Below are 21168 nucleotides of genomic sequence, written 5' to 3'. Positions count from 1 at the left end.
CTTAGTGAGACGGAGGAGACTAAAGAATAAAAAATATATAAAAAATGAATTAAAACAGTAAATGAAAAAACATTGCCCCTCACGTATTAGAAAGACAGTATCAGTCAACAGAAAAAAGGTTGGGTGTTTTCAATGAATCTATCATGGTTAAAATGGAGTTTGAAGTTAAAATGGGTTTGTATAGAAAGGGGGCGGGGCAGTTAAAATGAATATCAAAAATCCTGAAACAAGCAACATAAAAACTGTCTGGGGTGTTCACATAAGCCTGAGTAGATGATGAAATGACCAAAAGTTTTTTTGAAAGTGAAATATCCCTTTAAGTGTTCTCCAGGTAGGGCATAATGTGTTTGCCATTGCTGAGGGTTGATTGGACAGCCCCCATTAAGTGGATGTCAGTCACAAGTCTATCAGACATTCACTTGAAGATGTGTCTACATAGACGCAGCCTTGGCTTCCTGAGCGGGACTGACCGCCTCGGAGATCAATCACATGACTCTGCCTCTTCTCACAGTTTCCCGTCGTCTGGAGACGAAGTCTTCCCAGCAGAGAGTCCCACAGTAGACCTCGACTCCATAACTACACACGTGTGTGTAGTTATGGAGTCACACACACACACACACACACACACACACACACACACACACACACACAATTTGCCTCTGAGATGTAGTACAAGTAAAGCCCAAACCACACCGTCGAGAAAGGACGAGACGGTTTTAGCGTTCGTCCCAGCGGTGTGATATGTCCTGTTGCACGTCGACCCAAGTGATTCAACTTGCAAGTAGATGCATGGCGACCCATTGGTGTGGTTTGGGCTTAAAAGTGTTGAAAATACTCCAGTAAGGTAAGGATACCTCTAATTTGTACAATACTTGAGTACATGTACTTAGTTACTTTCCACCAGTGTGTGTGTGTGTGTGTGTGTGTGTGTGTGTGTGTGTGTGTGTGTGTGTGTGTGTGTGTGTGTGTGCTTATGGCAATTGTACTGCAATTATATTATTTTTCTCCAAAGCACTTTACATGACAATGTACTTCACATTCACCCATTCACACACCGATGGGTGGAATCGAACCTGTACTGAATCTTTGGATTCCAAGACGGCCGCTCTATCTCCTGAGCCACTGACACCCCATACAATATGTTTATATCCATGCATCCATGTATGAAACCTCTGTACCTCAATAGAGATGTGTGTGTTGAGGTGCCTCCTGTAAAAAATTGTCCGGAGGTTGAACTCTGGATTTCCATCCTCCTTAAACACCCGCGTCTTAATGGTGTCATTCTCACATCGCACCACAGCATACACATTCGGGCCTGTTGGGCAGATTTTGCACAGCAAAAGTTAACTCTCGAGTCAAATTAACACTCTGGATTTAGAGTTAACCGGAATGCTCACCCCAAAACACACTCGTCCCTATTTATTCCCAGGACCGCTCACCCCCAGTGGTTCTTGTATTCTTGTTGCAAACGTTTTACTATGAAAAATTGCATTTCATGTCAGTCAGTCACACTTCATGTCAGTCGGTCCGTCACGCCTCGTGACACGCTCCATAAAGTATATGGCCATCTCCATATATGAAGATCACGACACTGACCTCATCAAACCCTTGATGGAGAAGACTGGATCATTACCTAGATCTGCATATATGGAGCCGGCCAGCAACTCTACATCTGACCTCACAGACACCATGTTGATCTGACCTCATCAAACCCTTAGATAGGGAGCTGACATTCCATATGTTCCCCACCCGTCCTTCCTCTTCGATGTCTCCCTTTTGACTGATACCTGTCCAATCAAACTCTAGACGGGCCCACCCCAAAGTCATTAGTGCAGCCGCGCCCGGCAGCCGGCAAAAACTAGAGTTATCAATAGGCCCAAAAATTAAGGCCTGAGGTTAAGGTTAGGAATAAGGTTAGGGTGAGGAATAAGTTTAGGAATAAGGTTAGGTTTTGGCATAGTTTTACTGCGGTTGCGGTTACTAATAACTTAATAAGGTTAGTTTTAGGCATAGTTTCACTGAGGTTATGTTTGTGAATACCTTGTGGCCACCATTCCGAGGTCGCCGGATTTGATCTGGGGCAAGGATTTGTGTTTTGGGGCAAGCGTTCTTGTATTCGGCATTGGCATTGATCACGCCTCCAGGTCTTAAGTTAAGTAATAAGACCTGGTACTTAAGACACGCAAAATACAGCCCTCCAGAGAGAGGAAGCACGTGCGTAGGTACTATAGATAGACAGACCTTTATATTTGGGGTGACTAAGTCCTGACGCCCTGTGGAGATGGACAGTGATCACCATTCTGGGCTGAGGTAGACAGCACTGGAATGCAGATGGGGATGGTAAATCCTCTTGCAACTCACTACATGGATTAGAGGGTGGAAGACAGGAAGGAAACAAGAATGTAAGAATACAAAAATAAACAGATAATGGAATAGACTAGAAAATTCACATTTCTGGGGAATTGCAAGTGTGGTTGGTTGCTAAGTACAGAATGATGACAATGTAAGATCATTATGATGATTCTTAACCGGCCACGCATGTGGTCGGACTGTTGCATGATGTCGTGTGCGCACTCTGTCTCTAGTAGGAACAAGACAAAGCATGGTCATGTACCCAACGTACCCATGCCGTACCCAAGCTATTCTCAAAGCCACTTCATTTCACTATCACACTCTAAAAAATCACACCTGTGTGAACTGAGTGGTGCAACTCCCCTCTGTCGTCCCCGTCCCCGTCCCCTCTCTCTCTCTCTCTCTCTCTCTCTCTCTCTCTCTCTCTCTCATTAGCAGGCAACCGTGCAGCACTATCTCTCTCTATCTGTTTCTGGCACAACAGCGCCCCTACTGGTACTCATTAAAGTCACATACTGTAGTCATTGCTGTTCCTTTGAGTGGTTGCACCACTCAAAAAACAAAAACAATATTACGCACATGCACACCCACAAACTCACATACACACACATACTGTATACCTAAGTTGGATGTGGGAATGGGAGAAGAGGCGTAGAAGGAAACGGCCTGTAGAGCCTGGCAGAAAGGTGGTGGGCAGCACAGCGTAGCGGCCAGGGGCTAGGGTCTCCCTCAGGGTCACACTACGGGAGTCCATGTAGATGGAGCTGGCTGCCTGCTCCACCACACACTGCACACGGCTGCAGCGGTTCACCTCCACCTGAAGACAGAAGGGACTCTCTTTTTTTGCCGAGCGTGGGAGTCCTACTAGTAGTAGCCGGTGTTGTTTTACAGCGCCGGCTACTACTAGTAGGACTCCCTACTAGTACTACTAGTACATAGCGGGGTTATGGGGAAAAGGACATTATACTATTCTCTATCGGGTCGCAACTCGAACGGCCCTACAGTAAGTCGGCTAAGCGAACTTCGCAACGTTCGACAAGGCAACTTGCTCGCTTTATCTTGCTCAGTGGTGTCTCACGTGGCTCAAGTTTGCTTGAGACGACAGGCCTCCGTCGCGGTCTAGTCCATAAAGTTATAAACAAGCGCCCCACCAGCGCTCATCGACTCAGCTTACCATAAGCGACTTTGGGCTTGTTTTTCTGTAAAGTCGCTAGTACAGTACATATTGGTAATTGTGGGTTGCGTTTTTGGGGCTTGTTTCTAAAGTGTAGTTGCTTATTTTAGCTTATTACTTAAATGCTGTTTAAACCTAGCCAGGTAAAACCCTCCCCCTTGAAAACATTTTAATTTCTCTCCGTGGGGAAGAAATTAAAATGTTTTCAAGGGGGAGGGTTTTACCAGGCTAGTTTAAACCAGGTGTTCTCAAATATTTTCCTCCAAATTAATATTATGTGTACTACTATTAATATTTTTAGAAGTCCTCACCTTCAGCACCTCAAAGCCGATGGGTAAATTATCTCCTTCTCCGTCTCTCCTCCGCATCCTCCTGTCCTCCTGCTGCAGACAGATCAACACCTCCTCATCCTTCCCACACACCTCAAACATGAACTGCAGAAGGAAAGAAAACGAGCAAGTTAAATTGAGCAACAAGCAACCAATCACATGTTTATCTTACCTTATTATTACACAGCTTGGTTGAATGCTTGATTCTGATTGGTCAATCGCCACATTCAGCTGTGTGTTATTTTCTGGATAATGACCGCTCCGCTCTATAACAGACCACTGCCTAATCAAAGGCTCGGAGCACCTGGCTGCAGCTGCTGCGATGCTTGGATTTTATGCTGTACCCAATGTACAGCCATGTAAACTAACACACAATGTCATTAAGCTAAACAACATGCTTTCAAGAATGTTTTAGAAAACATTTGAAGTGAGAAATTGGCAATGCTCTACCACGAAAATTGATAACATTTGATTAGCACTCACTTCCTTGTTTACGAGGCGACTCGTTGCCTCTGCGGGGCCAAAACTTGGAATACTTTCATTACCGTAAGCAAGGAAATACTTTGTTTTGTTAATTTGTGTATTACGTAGCCGTGCAATAAGCGGGATAATGTCTGGCTAGGTGGTCATTGTTGGGAGATTTGTTAAGGTCCCTGCAGTGCAGACTGATGTATTTTTTGGAAAAACCAATCAGTCTGCAAGGACCTTTAGAGTTTAACTAACAGCGGTGCGTGGCATTCATACCTGGGGGTTGTTTAGGAAGGTGTCTCTGTGGTTGATGCAGCCGCCACATCGGCTCCTCTTGTCCAGCTGCGCCTCCCACCTGCTGTCAGACTCTCCTCTCTCCCTACGCTTGTCCTTCTTCAACACATTCTCCTCTTTGACCGCGACCACCTTCCCTGCATGCTTTTCTCCCGCTGCTCCTCCTCTCCCTCGCTCCCACTGTCTCTCCCCGAGTCGGGCCTCCTTGCGGTTGCCTCTCTGCTGGGTGGTGGTGGTGCCTGGCTTGGCGCTGCTCTTCCCCGAGGCCAGTGAACGGTTGCTGCGGAGGAGGGTGGTGGAGGAGGAAGAGCTTCCAGGGGAGGTGGGTGCTGGAGCCCACTCCCCGAAGCAGCGCACCTCCCTCCAGTGAGAGCCAGGCCACAGCTCGGCTTTTTCCTCCAGCCAGCATACCACCACATCCGTGAAATAGTGACAGAAGTCCTCAAATTCTATCCTGGGGAGAAGAGTGCAAGATTAAATACAATAGTGCAATACTCCAGTAGTGGTCCTGTGAACCTTCCAGATTACTGGCAAGCATCCCAATCAGTGCAATTAGATGGACAATAACTAAGTCTTCAGTATGTACCCTTATAATCATACAACTTCTTAGTTTTATTTCTGTATTTCTACTGTAGGATTGACGGAGTAGAGTCACTGCTTCTTCGCCTGGAAAGGAGCCAGCTTAGGTGGTTCAGTCATCTGGTTAGGATGCCTATCGAGCGTCTCCCTATAGGGAGGTCCTCAAGGCACGTCCCACTGGGAGGAGACCCCGGGGCAGACAAAGGCACAGATGGAGGGATCGACTCACTGGCCTTGGAACGGCTCAGGATCCCCCAGGAGGAAGTTACTAATGTTGCTCTGGAGAGGGAAATCTGGAGCTCTCTGGTGGAGCTGTTGCCCCCGTGACCCGACTATGGATAAGCGGTTGAAGACGGATGGATGGATGGATTCACATATATTTTTGGGCTGTTCTACTACTGTAAAGGTAAATTATGTAACATTTCTTTAACTCTATATTAACATCCTAAAAAAGTACAGTAAATAAACCAAACAAATAAGAGTAAAATGTCTGGCTTGTCTGCTGTGTGAATAAAGGTCAGTGGCAAATACGGTTAACACATCATCAAACATCTACCAGAACTCTCCCACATCTCGGACCGAGAGCCCCATCTTCTCCCTCGCAGCACGGCCTATCTGCTTCCACTGCCGAGACCTGCAGGGGGAGACCAACAACAATGAATGTGAGATACCCTGAAGATATGTGTGCTTGTATCCCGTTTTACGTTGATAAAACATTATTTGTGTAGTTTCTTGAATAAAAGAGCCATCAAAATAAATGCTATTTATTTGTATTAATTTGTGCCGTGGATTTTCTTCGTCCTTTGTTTTTGTAACACGGAATGTGATGATTTGATTGGCTGAGCACGGAATGTAATGTATGATGATTTATGATGATACATGAGTGTGATTTTTGGATGTCTGAGCAGCACTCGAGAATTGTTTTTCTGAAAAGTAATTGGCATTGGCATTAAACAGTCAGGAATACAAATCCAACATACCTCACATGTAATTATTATAAGTAGCAACAATAACGCAGGCATCTAGTAAAACCAAAAGCATTGCAAACTGTCCGTCAGGAATTCCAGCAAAAGTCAGCAGAGTGCAGTGACATTGGAAAAGCCGGGGGAGCAAAAAGAGGATTCATATGGCAAAATTGTCAGCAGAGATTTATCTGTTGTTCCCCAGACACCTGCGCAAAGTGGAATGTTTTCAACTGTCAAGCACGTGGCATCTTTCACGTTCAATGAATGAAATGTATCTGTGACCCTTACCCCTGACTCCAGGCGCCTGTCCAATCTGTGGTGCCCCAGGGGTTCCTCATGCGCACCATAAAGACCTGGGACACCCCGCACTTATTCAGCAGCTTTTCTCCAAACCGCACCGTCCTCAGTGCAGTGATCCCATAGGCATGGCCCCGCACCAGACCACAGTCTAGCACCGTCTCCACAGTCTCACCCTGTGCTGGCTGACAGTCACACACACACACACACACACACACACACACACACACACACACACACACACACACACACACACACACACACAGGGGTCAACACAACCATACAGACGTCAATCAATGTCATGGAGACGGAACAGACAGACAGACAGACAGACAGTGATTTTCACTGTAAAGGGGCTTCATTTAATTTGTTAATTTGAGGTGAAATAAATCAAGCCCTTAACAGTCATTATTTAACTGACATATATGCTAGTGGTCCGTCCGGAGCTCAAAAAAGATTGAGAACCACTGATCTATTCCTTTGCCATGGTTGCCCTTATTCTGTTCTCTTAACCTTCCATAAACTGATACAGCAGACACATGCGATTGCATGATTATATGGGCACGTTTGCTAATAATGGTGACTCAACCAGTCAATCCGCGGTAGGCCTGCACTTTCACAATTCTAATTCCCTTTTCTTATTATTGATATCCAACTTCCCAGTAACTGACAACATTGATGTGTCATCATACATCACCAGATCATTTAGTGCAGAGGTTCCCAACCACTGGCACAACTCATCAGCCGTTTATTTGAAAAATATATTTTTAAATTGGCAAACTATCTAGAAAAAGCCTGGGACTTAAGGAAAAAAGCTATGTACAGCCAGTAAGGGCTGTTTTGTTTATTTTAGATCAGCATTACTGTGTAAAAAGACGTGTATATCCGAATTATTGTTACTGTTTGAAAAGGTGTCATATAATCCCATGAGGGATGGGCCAGGAGGTGGCATGAAACTTAAATAAAGTCATTCATTCATTCATAGTACCACTGGTACTTGAGCCCCCCTCTTGGTGGAAATGAGCATGACAGCACATCTAGCTGTTAATAGAAGATTTGAGAACGGATTAATCACATTAATATCATCAGTTGTGCTGATTAGTGATTAGACAGAGTTTTGTCAGAGCAGCAGCATTATTGTCTTAGGAATGGAACAAAAATGGGACCTGTATTTTAACATCAGTTATTATGGTGGTACATACTTGGAGAGCCAAATACTTTCTGAGGTATAAATTCAGTATAAAAAGGGTGGGAACATTGGACCAGTTGATGCACTACATTTTTGTGCATCAACTGGTCAGGGACCAAATGCGATACCTTCACGGACCACCAGTTGAAAACCTCTGTCTTATCTGATCAATAATGACTCTTAAACGAACACTATCACAATTGTCAACATTATACCGTATCTATTATGTAATGACCTGTGGCAGAACATTTTATTGCGATGGGTCAGGGCATTTTTCCCTTTTTTTGGCTTGTTCTCTTCTTGAGGGCCTCCTACATCCAGCTTTTAGTTACCGTCCACAAACGTAGTCTTAAACAAACATTTAATTCCCGTTGACAATGAATTAGATTTTACGTCATAGTGTCTGAGATAATAGGCATAGTGTCTATTTTACGTCATGATGATGTATGATGATAAGAGCGGCCCTAACTTCACACGGGTGTGATTTTTGAGGGGCGCTAGCCCCTCCTATATCTTTTTGTCCTCAACTCGTGTCACATTTGCCACTGACAATGAATGGATTTTTTTTAATTTACGTCATATGTGGACAAGCAAATCGTGTCCCTAACACAAACATTAAATCACAGCAATTCAGTTGTTAAACATACCGTATCATGGTTAAAAGATAACATAAGTTGACAAATTAATTCATGAAGAAGTATATTCACTTTTTATTGGATGATGTACGACGACAAGAGCGCCCCTCACCTCACACGAGTGTGATTTTTGCCCCAAAATAAATCAATAGGTTCAAAGTGGTTCAATTGTACTGTACTGAAAATAGCCGATTGGCTATTTTCAACAAGTGTAACATCAGCCATTAATCAACTGTAGATTTAGTCGACTAAAATGTTATGATATTTAGTCGACCAAAACTAGACGAACACAAAAACATTCCAGGTGACTATATGACTATTCAAACGACTATGACTAAAACTAAAAGCTAAGAATTTGCTGTCACAAACAACACTGACTCGTATAGAGCAGGTGATGAGGGCTTTGCTGTCGTGGGCCTTGGCCAGTGTGTGGAAGAGCGCCATCCTCTGGTCACTGTGCTCCGACAGGGCCTGGATGTCCAGGGCGAGGGGCTCCGACACCCCCCCTGTGAAATCGATCAGCGCCTCCGCCGTGTTGCCCCCCTCCAACGCCTCGTAGCATCCGTTTAACCTGATGTGTTGTTTGGCAAAAAGAGTTGGTTTATGTTACCACTTGAGCTCAGAACGTGTCCTCCTTTCGGGCAAAAAAAAGAGGACACGATTGATTAATTAATAATTCACTGTGGTGTCATTTAAAAAAATCTTTTGTCTTCTATGTTTGTGTTTACACAACTTTGTCTTCAATGTTTGTGTTGACAGACTTTTGTCTTCAATGTTTGCGTTTACACAGACCCTCAAAGCTGGAGGGGCTAGTGCCCCTCAAAAATCACACCTATGTGAAGTGAGGGGCGCTCTTAGCATCATACATCATCACATTCCCGCCAATCACAATTAGCGTCCTCATTTTTTATCCTCAAGTCCTTTTATCCTCAAGGCTAATCACATGTGGCGTCCTACATTTTCTGTAAATCTCTATGGGGAAAAATTAATGGCAGATTTTTCAGTGGAACCTGAAAACCACGCCCACGTCTATGCCCTCGAGCCTTCACCAATCTCATCAGATATAACCATGCAGCCTTTTCCATTAGCACAGTGGTTCTCAAAGTGGGGTCCTTGAGGGAGTTCCAGGGGGTCCCCAACTAAATGATAGTTAGGAACCAAATGGACCCTTATGGGTCTGTAACTCAGGGGTCCATTTGGTTCCATTTTTACACTCTCAAGAGTTAAATTAACAGTGATTTTACAATATAAATTATGGTCCCAGAGATAGAATGGGGTCAAACTGGGGGTCTTTGAAATTAAAATGGTTGAGAATCACTGCTAGAGCCGTACAAATCGTCTCTTATATACCGGGGTTTTCAAATGCGGGTCCACGGGCTAATGAATGTCAATTTGGGAGTCCTTAACATGAAAAGGTTTGAGAACCACTGCATTAGCACTCACTTGGCGTAGGCCTTCTCCAGCAGAGCGCTCCAGAACTCTCGAGGCGTGGCGGAGCGGCAGAACAGCAGCGCCCCGTCCTCGCTCACGGGGAGGCGGTCGTCCACCACCACGTCCAGCCATCGGCCGAAGCGCCAGAAGCGGAAATGGAAGATCCCGGCGTAGCGACGTTTGGGGCTCCATTCTTGTTCCATGTGGTCAGGAATCACCTGGTCGGAAGGAGTCGATCGAGGCAGTTATGATTATGAACGGTGATGGAAGTAAATGTTTTAAGTATCAATACTGCAATGTACTGTAGATATACTTGCAAGTAGACATCCTATATTCAAAATGTGCTCGAGTAAAAAAAGTAAAAAAAGTACCAAAAGTAAAAGTACTCAAAGTTTATAAAATATATTTAGAAAATAGCTGATCTACACAATGCATTATTTCAAATTTCCAACATATATACACGTATAGATTAGTGTGTTTTGGTTAGTGTGTTTTGGAATAATAATCAAAATCTAGTAACTACAGTTTCATCAGTAAAAAGTAACTACAGTTTCATCAGTAAAAAAAGGGTTATTTTCCTATCTGAGATGTAGTGCAGAAGGAAAAGGGCACCGTTACGAAGGAATGGAGGTTTGGCCAGGGTTGGATTTGCTGGAGCGTTTTAGGGAAAATGCATGCATGCCTCTGCTTTTGATATCCCCCCTCTGGTCATTATTGCCATGGCCCGTGTGGGCCGTAAACGTATTTATCCCTGCTTCAGATCAGACTTAATAAAATACATGCATTTCCTTTTGGGAAATGTAGACAGTCATTTCACAATAACAAAGTATATGTAATTAGAAATGTACTGTAGGTATGTGAGCCACATGTATCATGGCATCCCTTTGTTTTGTTGGAAAATTTTACTTAAAAATATGATCAAACAGATTTACAATCAAACATTTGCATGCAAAGGACCCCAATCTGAAAAGATTTTGTGCCAGGGGTTCCCGAGTAGATTTGTGTTCATTTCCAAATAATTCCATAAATGTCAAAGATTTTCTCTATTTTTCCACATTATTAAAATATAGAAGATCTACAAGGTTATAGATGTATGAAGCGGTTTAACTGATCCTGATATATTAAAGGACCTATAACATAAAATTCAACTTTTTCAATTTCTTTTGTGTTTTTGGGGCTCCCATGTGTGTTTTCTATCCCCACAAATAAACAATTTTGAACAATCAGGCCTTCATGTCATATGGGTGTTTTAATGGAAATTGCTCTCAGGAACAGCTCGACTGATTTTGGCCTCATCGTGATGTCATCAATGTCACCCTACTTATATAATTCCTCCTCTTCTTCAGTCTTCAGTTCCAAATTTGCATTTCCACTTTGTTTACAATGTCCACCATTGTTGATTTTCCAAGCTGGCATGGAATGGAAAAAAGCCTGGTTTTATCTAGCATCAGTATTATAATGACTCAAATATTAAATAATCTGCATATCAGCACCCCCACCACCTCAGGACATTGTGGTACTGCAGCTAAAACTGCTTTCAAAGTCCAGAAAGAATTGACAAGGCCTGGTTATATCAGAGTGGTGATTGAGGCTCAAACCATTAGAAATAACTTTGAGGGACATAGGCCATATGATTATTAAATATTAAAAGCAGTTTTAAAATGCATGTTATTTGCGCTTTAACTAATTATTCTGGGGACCCCCTGCAACCCCCTCAAGGACCCCTGGCGGTCCCCCGACCCCGCATTGAGAACCATCGCCATAAGATCTTCCAGAAAACTCAAAACTCCATACAGACCTTCTTCCAGAGCGACGGCTCTGATGCCAGACAGGAAGTGGCTGCCACCATCCAACAGTTACCCAGACTTCCCTGGTGCAAATCCCGTGTGCTGAGGCCGTCAACAAACAGCCGCGGGTCCTTACATAAGTCCTGGAGAGTGACGTGTGTGTGTGTGTGTGTGTGTGTGTGTGTGTGTGTGTGTGTGTGTGTGTGTGTGTTCCAAGACAGAAAGAAAAAAGATAGAAATAAACAATGAATCCACCGTGGTGGCTTTTATCACGGAGCACATATGCATGTGGCGAATATGGTAACAGTAGGCTACGGTCGCCTCTTTTCCATCTCGCCCCACTACTCTACCTATACGGTAGCTGTAAATAACAAACATAAATTCATGTCGGTGATTATATAAAAGGTATTATCATATTAATTTATAATTGTTAAGTTCACTCTGTATATCCATGGGCATAATAGCATCCATGATGCCATTACAAAACATGGGCTATAAGAAATGTGTTTAAAAAAACAAAATTAACTGCTAGAAGGTCCTAAATTAACTAGATTAACCGTCTCTGTCTCATGTTATTCTTCCTTGATTTTACAGAGTATAGAGATCGACTAATATACAATCAAATAAATCTGTATACAAGATAATTTCAGATTTCAGGGAGGGAGGGAAATACTAAATGAACTGTTAACTACATTAACACTTTTCGAGGGGGCGAGTTGGTAAAGGGGCGAGTCGTTTGGTATTCAGCGAATATCACCCTCCCCGCTCCGCTTACCAGTGGTGGAAAGTAACTTAAAAGTAATTTACTTAAGTACTGTGCTTAAGGACAATTTTTAGGTATTTGTACTTTACTTGAGTATGTCAAATGTTCAGTATACTTTTACTTCTACTCCGCTACATTTCAGAGGCTATAATATTGCACTTTTACTCCACAATTATTTGACAGCTTTAGTTACTAGTTACTTGCTACATTTTGATTATTATTAGAAAACATACATTAACCACTTCAGACATATATACATTTCGGCCATTTGAAAATAGCTGATCTACAAGCTGTGTGTCGCATCGCGACGCATTGTGAGCTTGTAGATCAGCTATGTATGTTTGAGTGGTGCAACCACTCCTACAACCAGCATCCTACAACCAGCAATGTCCGTGTTCACCTACCTACCTATGTGGCCATGATCACCAGTGGTGTGCGCATGCGTGCACGCACATCTGTGTGTGTGTAGTACTTTTACTTTTCGTACTTTAAGTACATTGTCAATACTTTTGTACCTAAGTACATTTTGAATTCCGGACTTTTACTTGTAATTTGTGATTGGCCGGAATGAGATGATGTATGATGATAAGAGCGCCCCTCACTTCAAACGGGTGTGATTTTATTTTTTACAGATGTTCAGTACTGTAAAACATATTGACATAAAGAGACACACATAAGCAAATAACCCCTTCAAACACACACATAAACAATCCAGGGGTGTTTGCCAATGAAACGTTTTCCCTGGGATGATATCAAGTTCATATCAAGTTGAGTTCAGCAGATGAAGTCAGACAGATTCAGTGACAGCTGTGATACCTTGATGATTGGGAAAGTAGAGGTGTGTGTGTGTGTGTGTGTGTGTGTGTGTGTGTGTGTGTGTGTGTGTGTGTGTGCCTGCGTGTAAATGGTCATGAGCTCATAAGTGTTTTGTTCTGCCTGTCTGCTGTTGGCGTGTGAATGACAACAGAGACGGGTGACAGCTGTCTCCCTTATGACTCCCCATGGATGTACACTTAAAATACCCCAGAAGAGCATTATAGGAACACAATTCCATTATTCCATTAATAACCCATTGTTCCCCCCACACTGACTGAGCAATTAGACAGCCAATACAGTTTCAGTCAGGATGTCAATAGTGAAAGACTGACTTAAACTTCTTACACTGAATCAGTGGTTCTCAAACATCCGCATGTCAAGGACCCTCAAACTCATATGCATTTGGCTGTGGAACCCCACTGATTCCGTTCCCCCTGGGACCCCCTGAAGGACCCCTTGGGGGTTACCGGACCACACTTTGAGAACCACTGCACTCCACCAATGGGATAAACACTGATCCAAGCCAACAACTTTGCAAATTATAGGAAACCAATTATAATCTAAATCTGAATGACGAACATTTCAAGAGTTCAAAATATTTTTCAATTAAAATATTTGAAATGAAAATTAGATTGAACACTTGACTTGACCTTGACTGTAAACTTCCTATGCCATTGCCATTATTTATATTTGTTACCGTACTACGAAGGGCTATTTACGCTCATGTAACTAAGATAAACTACATTTTCACATGCCACGTCCAGCTCGAACCTCTGTGGTTAAAAGCTCCGCTCTGCACCCCACAAACATATGCTATTTAAATCAGTTGGAGCCCGTTGCAGAGACACACCAATATACCCCTAGTCAGTTGGCAACACGCGCCACACACACTCTGGTGTGACGGTTCGAGTTACACGGGGACGATGCTCCTGTAATAGAATGTGCCTTAATTAACTACATCCTAATGGAAATATAACATACTGAGGACACTGCCTTTATACGCGGGTGTAGAGAGAGAGCCAAAGGATATTTCCAAATCATTCTTAGCATTCTTAGCATGGTGATGACCGCATTGGAGAAGTCAGTGAGTGAGTGCCAGCTGCAAGAATATGCTTTAGATGATCACAACAACAAGAAAAACAAGACATTGGAATTGAGTGTCTTGTGTGTATACAAATGGACGAGTGAGGGTCAGGATTTGTATTTTGTATTGCACTGAGGAACATGCCTCCCACTATGTGAATTAGCCTGGCCTAGCCTTCAGATATACTGTACTCCATGAAAATGTAAAGATATCCTCTGTCTGTCTGTAAATAGCATCCAGACTGACAAGTAAAACTCTGTTATTTAGCACGATCCTCTCATTGTACACAGTAAAACTGTGTGTCCACGTCTCTCTCCCTCTCTCTCTCTCATGTCTAATGTATGCTCCTATGTCTAATTTATGATCCTAAAATTGCCGATATACAAGCTCACACCACCATTGCATGACAAATCTTAATGTGTAAATCACGCTTGGCGCTCACCCTCGGCCTCTTCCATGTGACTCCAGGCGGTGGTTCCCGCTTGTAGAAGAGGGACTGAGCGGACGTGGGGAACAGTGGGTCCTTGAAGAGCACGCCTCGACCCAAGCAGCTCCGCTTCAACCAACGGTAGTTCTGGCCCTGGAAGTCGCACACTTTTTCTGGCATTCTGAGTGGGGAGGGGAAGAGAAATTGGAGAGGCGGTGTGTAAGAAATGCTCTTAATACTCCCCGACTAGTAAACTATACCATTGCAAACTAGAAAAGGGCGTTCCTCTGAGAGCCTGTCTGCCGGCCAGGCCTGTATAAGTCGTCTATCTATAGCTATCTAAGAAAAACATTCTTAGCATTTGTGGTCAAGCAAGAAATAACAAAATTCAAAATAACATAACATGTAAACAAGTAACCAAGACAGCGTCTGTAATACTGCATAGTGTAACTATCTAACTCAAAATAGTCAACATGAAAGGACACAAGGAATAGAGGGTATGCGTATGGATAAAGTGAGTTTAACATTGTTTATTGCTGTCAGATAGGACTTTTCTGTGTGGATGTATAGGGCTGGCAAGGCCAGAAAGTAGTTTTTTGACACTCAGTAGGCGATCCTGCATAACTTCCGGGTATGATGATGATGTCAGATCATGTCACACGCTTACCCTCTATGAGGAGTGCTAGAGGATGAGGAGAGGTGGAGTCTGAACTCTAAAGAGGTGATTTTTCAGAATGTGGTGGAAGATGGGGAGAGTCTGCAGTCCTCCTGACTGTACGAGTCAGCTGGGAAAGAAGAGGCTAGGACGTGTGGAGCGTTACATCAATCAGTAACACCACCACAAACCATCCTGGTTCTCCATACATCTGGCCAGCTTGTCAGTACGTCCACGTAAGGTTAATGTGGGACATGTCCTTGTGACCACAACACCAATTTGCTGGCTGGCAGTTCTTGATGTCTTTGGCAGTGTCCTGCTACTCTCACGATCCTGGCTGCTATTTTCCTTGGTATTCCCTCAGATTCTTGTTAGTAGACTCTTGCCGGTGTTAAGTATGGCATACAACATTCTGATGTAGCACCCGTAGAGATTTCTGCAGGGTTGGTTTCAGGGTCCAGCCTTCACTGCCATATACTGTAGGAGAACAGACTCTGCTGTTGCATAGAAGAAGCTGCATGAGTTTGATTTGTCGGGGGTTGAAGTTCCATACACTGGCCAATGCCTTTCAGTGCATTCAATCCTCACTTTCAAATCTTGCCTAGTTGAGGCCAGGTATTTGAAATCCTTGAATTCCTTCAGAAAAGTACCTCTTGATGTTGTTATAGGTGGATGGTCTCTCTCTTTATTGGCATTCATCCAAAGGCCAAGCATGGCACACTCTGCTCAGGAGCTCCTGTGCTTGTTCCACAGGCGGAGAGCAGACTGATGTCATCCACATGTAGTGGACGATGCTGTACTCCACATGCTTAATTCCATACTGTTTGTTTTTTAACTTTTAACCAATAAACACATTGAATTAACTAGCACAGTTCTAGCATTGCCTGGACTTTATACTACCTCACCTCACCTCACCTAAATAAATAACTTTGGGAACTATTTCATTAGCATAGGCATTAGGCACAGACAAGACACAGTCTTATCCCCATTTTTATTGACCCTCTACTAGTCCATACCTCTGTGGGTCTGTCTGTAGGAACACCAAGGCCTCATGGCACCTCCAAACATGTCCAGCTGATTCAGCCATAGTAGGCCATATTATAAACAATGACATCAGATCCTTAATCAGTTTCCTCAATCTGAATATTGTAAGATCAGCTGGTCATCAATGTTTAGAAGGAAAGAACGTTTTAGAACCACTGGTGTGTAGGACATGAATCAATGTGCACTCCTGCCAGCTGACATAAGACTCATTTTATTCCTCAGGAAGTAGGTTAAGCTATTTGGCAGAGGTAGGTGGGGATCGTACGAGTTCAGGAGAGGTCAGGGGAGGTGCAGTGAGGTGATGGTACCATTTTAGTCATTAGAGTATGAACTGCCAGAGGGACCCGGTGTGTGTGTGTGTGTGTGTGTGTGTGTGTGTGTGTGTGTGTGTGTGTGTGTGTGTGTGTGTGTGTGTGTGTGTGTGTGTGTGTGTGTTTTGTATCAAGTGGTGGACGAAGCAGTGCGATTCTGTGTCAGTGTGTATGCGTATGTGTTGTTCACTTCCCTCCCTTTCTCCTCTGTTGTGGCTGTCTGACTCCCGGTGTCCCTCCCCCTACAGCAACAGTTAAGGCCCCACACACCGAGCGCGAATTCCGATTTTTAAGTGCCGTTTCTCCATCTGTTTTCCAAAAAACGCGGCCGATGTGCAACCACCTTTACTGTAAAGGACTGCTGACTATATTGGTGCTACTACAGATCTTTATCTTCCCCTTTGACGCAGTTGAGAGCAGGTGAATTGACGTTTAAATGTCCAAACTGTGCCTTCCCCCTGCTGTCAGTTTTGTTTCATTCAACCTGAACAAAGAATTTGAGTGAAAATTGAAAAATAAAATAAAATTAAATAATAAAGATAATAATACTGAATGAAATAAATACATCCAAATTAGATCTGTTACACACAGTAGGTGATACATGCAATCAAATATATACACTAACGCCTATTACTGTACCAACACTATAAGTTATAAACATACATAGTATACAATTACATACTATCATGACTGGTGTTCTATGCACTCTTAAAGTAGTACATCACCCAAGAAATTAGTTTACCTACCCGGTGGTGTCTTTGAATTTCAGTTTGTAAAATAATTCGTTAACGGTGAATGAAGAATCCAAAAATGAATGGAATTAATCAGAGATTGTTACATCGAATGAGAGATCTGATGTGGGTGAAGCATTCCTTTAATGCTACAGCAGTTACTCCTGAGATCCTCTCTCGTACAGTTACACACTGATACGGTAAGTCGTCTACATGTTGTATTATGTAACAGCTTCTACAGTTGAAAACGGAGGGGAGAAAATAAACACATCGGCTGTGTCAAATTCCACACGTGACTTCATATCCAGCCAGGCTGTGTGGCTACATACATACATGATGCATGTTGTAGGGTGTGTGTGCAAGCGTACGACTGTGTGTGTGTGTGTGTGTGTGTGTGTGTGTGTGTGTGTGTGTGTGTGTGTGTGTGCGTTGCGTGCGTGTGTAACCACGTCACGCAGTTGCAGGGTGATACGACTGTGGCTGTGCCTCTGTAACCCTAGATTTGTCCAGACACAGACAGACAATAGAATGACAGGAACCACACTGAGTGACATAACACACAATTATAGCAATAAGAATAAAAGCCTCACACTTGCTACAACCACACTGCTAAAACCAAACGCTCTTTGGTTGTCAGCCAATCAGAAGCATGTACGTATGCACACATTATGTCCCCGTACAAACGTATAGTCAACAGCACACAAATGTTCAGAGGGTTAAAATAAAAACAGGTTAATAGGCAGCATTAGAAGCAGTAAAGTAATGTGTCATGCATTAGTAGTTCCTAATGTGCTGTGCATGCACATGTCAATGCATTATACATACAAGCAGTAAGAGCACCTTCACCTTGAAACCGCGTTGATCCTTTTAATCAATTTGATGATTCCCTAAGTGTGTCAGAGAGAGAGAGAGAGGAAGGGAGGGAGATAGAAAGAAGAGGGAGAGTGTCATGTGAGAGTTTGTGTCTAGGTGCTTGCGTTAATGAGCGTGCATGCATACGCGTGCATGTGTGTGTGTGTGTGTGTGTGTGTGTGTATCTCTTACTGCTGGCTCTGCGTATCTCATCAGGCAGTGTACCTTCTCTGACCCCTCTTTTCTCCTCTCCTTCCAACAACTTGATGGGGTCCTTCCGACTCCCATGCTCCCAATTCAATTCAATTCAATTCAATGTAACAGGCTTTATTGGCATGAGAACGCCATGCGTCTATTTGGCAATCAGAGTGAGACACACATACACAAACGTACATTTTGAACGAAGGCAGAGAGGGATTTATCTTTGGCCACTGACCGTGTTTTTTCCGTGCTGGGCAGGTTGTGTCGGCGCTCTATAATCGCTCCAACGCATCACGGAAAGGGAAACTGCGAACAGCCACAAAGCTGGGTTGAAAAAACAGAGGTAAAGTCAGTGATGTATAACGGCCACAAATCTGCTCCTCGAGTCAAGGGGATGTACTGCGCATGCGTTCTACCTTGTACTTCTCAGATGATGATGATGATGATGATGTGGCTACTTTGACTTAATTTAACTTTAATTTAACAGACTTAACTCAAACACAAAAAGAGTTTGAGTTTTCAAAAGTTTGTCCAAAATGGATCTATTTTTGTTGGTTTTCGTCTCGCTCTGCTGCAGCTTCTTCACGTTTGCAGAGCAGGACGAGAGGCTGCCGAACAAATGCGAGGGTATTATATGAGCGTCTATAACTGCATGGTAACATGATTATCGCCTGCTAAATGCGTTTATTACTAATAACACAGACGTTGCTGTATATAGTGTCTGTAACGTAGCCTATTATTGAATGACTTTCGTTCACCTGCTGTTGGTTTATGAACAGCTGTCGCTGACGCTGTGGTATCGTATCTTGTGTGTGTGTGTGTGTGTGTGTGTGTGTGTGTGTGTGTGTGTGTGTGTGTGTGTGTGTGTGTGTGTGTGTGTGTGTGTGTGTGTGTGTGTGTGTGTGTGTGTGTGTGTGTGCGTGTGTGCGTGCGTGTGTGAGGGAGGGAGAGAGACTTGATGGGGTCCTTCCGACTCCCATGCTCCCAATTCAATTCAATTCAATTCAATTCAATTCAATGTAACAGGCTTTAGAGTGAGACACACATACACAAACGTACATTTTGAACGAAGGCAGAGAGCGATTTATCTTTGGCCACTGACCGTGTTTTTTCCGTGCTGGGCAGGTTGTGTCGGCGCTCTGTAATCGCTCCATCGCATCACGGAAAGGGAAACTGCGAACAGCCACAAAGCTGGGTTGAAAAAACAGAGGTAAAGTCAGTGATGTATAACGGCCACAAAGCTGGGTTGAAACAACAGAGGTAAAGTCAGTGATGTATAACGGCCACAAAGCTGGGTTGAAAACACAGAGGTAAAGTCAGTGACGTACAGTATAACAGCCATAAAGCTGGGTTGAAAACACAGAGGTAAAGTCAGTGACGTATAACGGCCACAAAGCACAGGCATAAACAGCACTTCATTTCACTCATACGTCACAGTCTATGACTTGGCCAACTGAACCGCGCACACATCTGTGAGTGTGTGCGCACAAACTTTTCTCTTCTCTATAGAGGTTATGCGCATGCATAAAGTGAATGGGAAATCGAGTGGCAATGTGACTTGGCAAAGTGAGTTTAATGTCGTTTAACGTTGTTTAATGCAATCAGATAGGACATTTCTGTTTGGATGGGCTATCAAGGCCAGAAAAATTGTTTTTTGCCACTCAGTAGGCGTTCCTGCATAACTTCATACCCTCTATTGTATGTGTGTATACTGTATATCTTGCCACACATCTTGCGCCAGTTTATACGTTCGCCTTTGTTCACCTTCTCCTACCAAACCACTCCGTTTGCACACATCTCTCCATGCACAATACCTACTGCATCTGTCATAATTACCGTACAGTTTGCATTTGCATGAAATACCATGTTATTTCGCAACATTTCACGGTGATGCAAATTACATCACATTTTAGGCCACACACACACACAGGGCGCAGCAGTACAGTACGGCACAGTACAGCACAGTATGCTACAGTACAGTATGGTACAGTCTGGATTCTAGTATAATCTAGACTAGAGTGACGAGTCTGAATTCTAGTATATGCACGCACGCACACACACACACACACACACACACACACACACGTCGCTGTGTAGATGGGCTACGTTCAACTAGGTGAATAACTTGTAGGGATAAGGTGGAATGCATGTTTCATTGTTTTTAATACAAATCTACAAAGTAACTACCGGTAGTAACCAAAGTTAGAGTAAAAGTAGCCTACAATATTTGTCTTTGAGATGTAGTGGAGTAAAATAATATTAATAATTAAAATAAATATATAGGCTAAAATATATACAGTATCTATATCATATATCATTGTCACAAACTGTCTGAGCTATTAAAAGGGATCTTAGAATAGAATAGAAAACACAAGAACAAAATAGCAATGAAGGCAAATGGCACAAAGAGGTACGATAGCCTATTAATCATTAATCCTTTGAATTTAGATTCCCGCACGACAATGCCTATTTATAAACGCCCCCTTTGTTCATACACACACACACACACCCACACACACACACACACACACACACACACGCCTACCTTTCAACGACCATCTGGCCCGCACATACCCACCTGTGAACAATGTCACCCTGACAGCCTGTAAATCCTCATGTGTCACAGTGATTTATTATGCCCATTTCCCGTATATGCATTTGCAATAAAAATTCAATCAGGCTCTCCTCTGGGCTACAGTAGTAACTCATCTTGTCAAATATCTATAAGTTATGATAAAGTAATCCACCTGTCAGTCAGGCTGCAGCAACTGATCAGACGAAAAA

General features: G+C 43.2%; 1 protein-coding gene across 4 annotated transcripts; it reads right to left on the bottom strand.

The window, feature by feature from the left end:
- Nucleotides 1-20: 20 nt before the first annotated feature.
- Nucleotides 21-18709, bottom strand: LOC310875351 (calpain-5). 4 transcript variants are annotated; one of them, XM_083788554.1, is made up of 13 exons: nucleotides 18620-18709; nucleotides 14606-14771; nucleotides 11512-11643; nucleotides 9726-9931; nucleotides 8661-8853; nucleotides 6450-6643; nucleotides 5753-5830; nucleotides 4600-5071; nucleotides 3838-3960; nucleotides 2973-3169; nucleotides 2242-2360; nucleotides 1179-1315; nucleotides 21-576 (listed from the first exon to the last, which is right to left on the bottom strand). In XM_083788554.1, exons 2-13 carry the CDS (start codon nucleotides 14768-14770, stop codon nucleotides 397-399), a joined length of 2196 nt encoding a protein of 731 aa, XP_083644680.1. In that variant the 5' UTR covers nucleotide 14771; nucleotides 18620-18709; the 3' UTR covers nucleotides 21-396. The 4 variants fall into 4 exon arrangements, with proteins under 4 accessions (XP_083644680.1, XP_083644679.1, XP_083644682.1 ...); XM_083788553.1 differs by lacking the exon at nucleotides 18620-18709 and adding an exon at nucleotides 18157-18263; XM_083788556.1 differs by lacking the exon at nucleotides 18620-18709 and adding an exon at nucleotides 18157-18263 and having other exon boundaries at nucleotides 6450-6634.
- Between the last annotated feature and the right edge of the window lie 2459 nt (nucleotides 18710-21168).

The sequence above is a fragment of the Protomyctophum parallelum genome, assembly GCF_964188405.1.
Source record: "Protomyctophum parallelum genome assembly, chromosome: 18".
Taxonomy (NCBI): Eukaryota; Metazoa; Chordata; class Actinopteri; order Myctophiformes; family Myctophidae; genus Protomyctophum; species Protomyctophum parallelum.
Note: the sequence above shows the minus strand (reverse complement) of the source record. Positions and strands in the feature narration are given on the sequence as shown.

Bases quoted from the DNA above. Each gene is read 5' to 3' on its own strand.
- LOC310875351 (XM_083788554.1), bottom strand. From the start codon at position 14,770: ATGCCAGAAAAAGTGTGCGACTTCCAGGGCCAGAACTACCGTTGGTTG. The intron at 6,644-8,660 runs GTCAGTGTTGTT...TGTGACTGTCAG, and splicing joins TCATCACCTGCTCTATACGA to CCAGCACAGGGTGAGACTGT. The intron at 1,316-2,241 runs GTCTGTCTATCT...TCTGCCCAACAG, and splicing joins TAGTCACCCCAAATATAAAG to GCCCGAATGTGTATGCTGTG.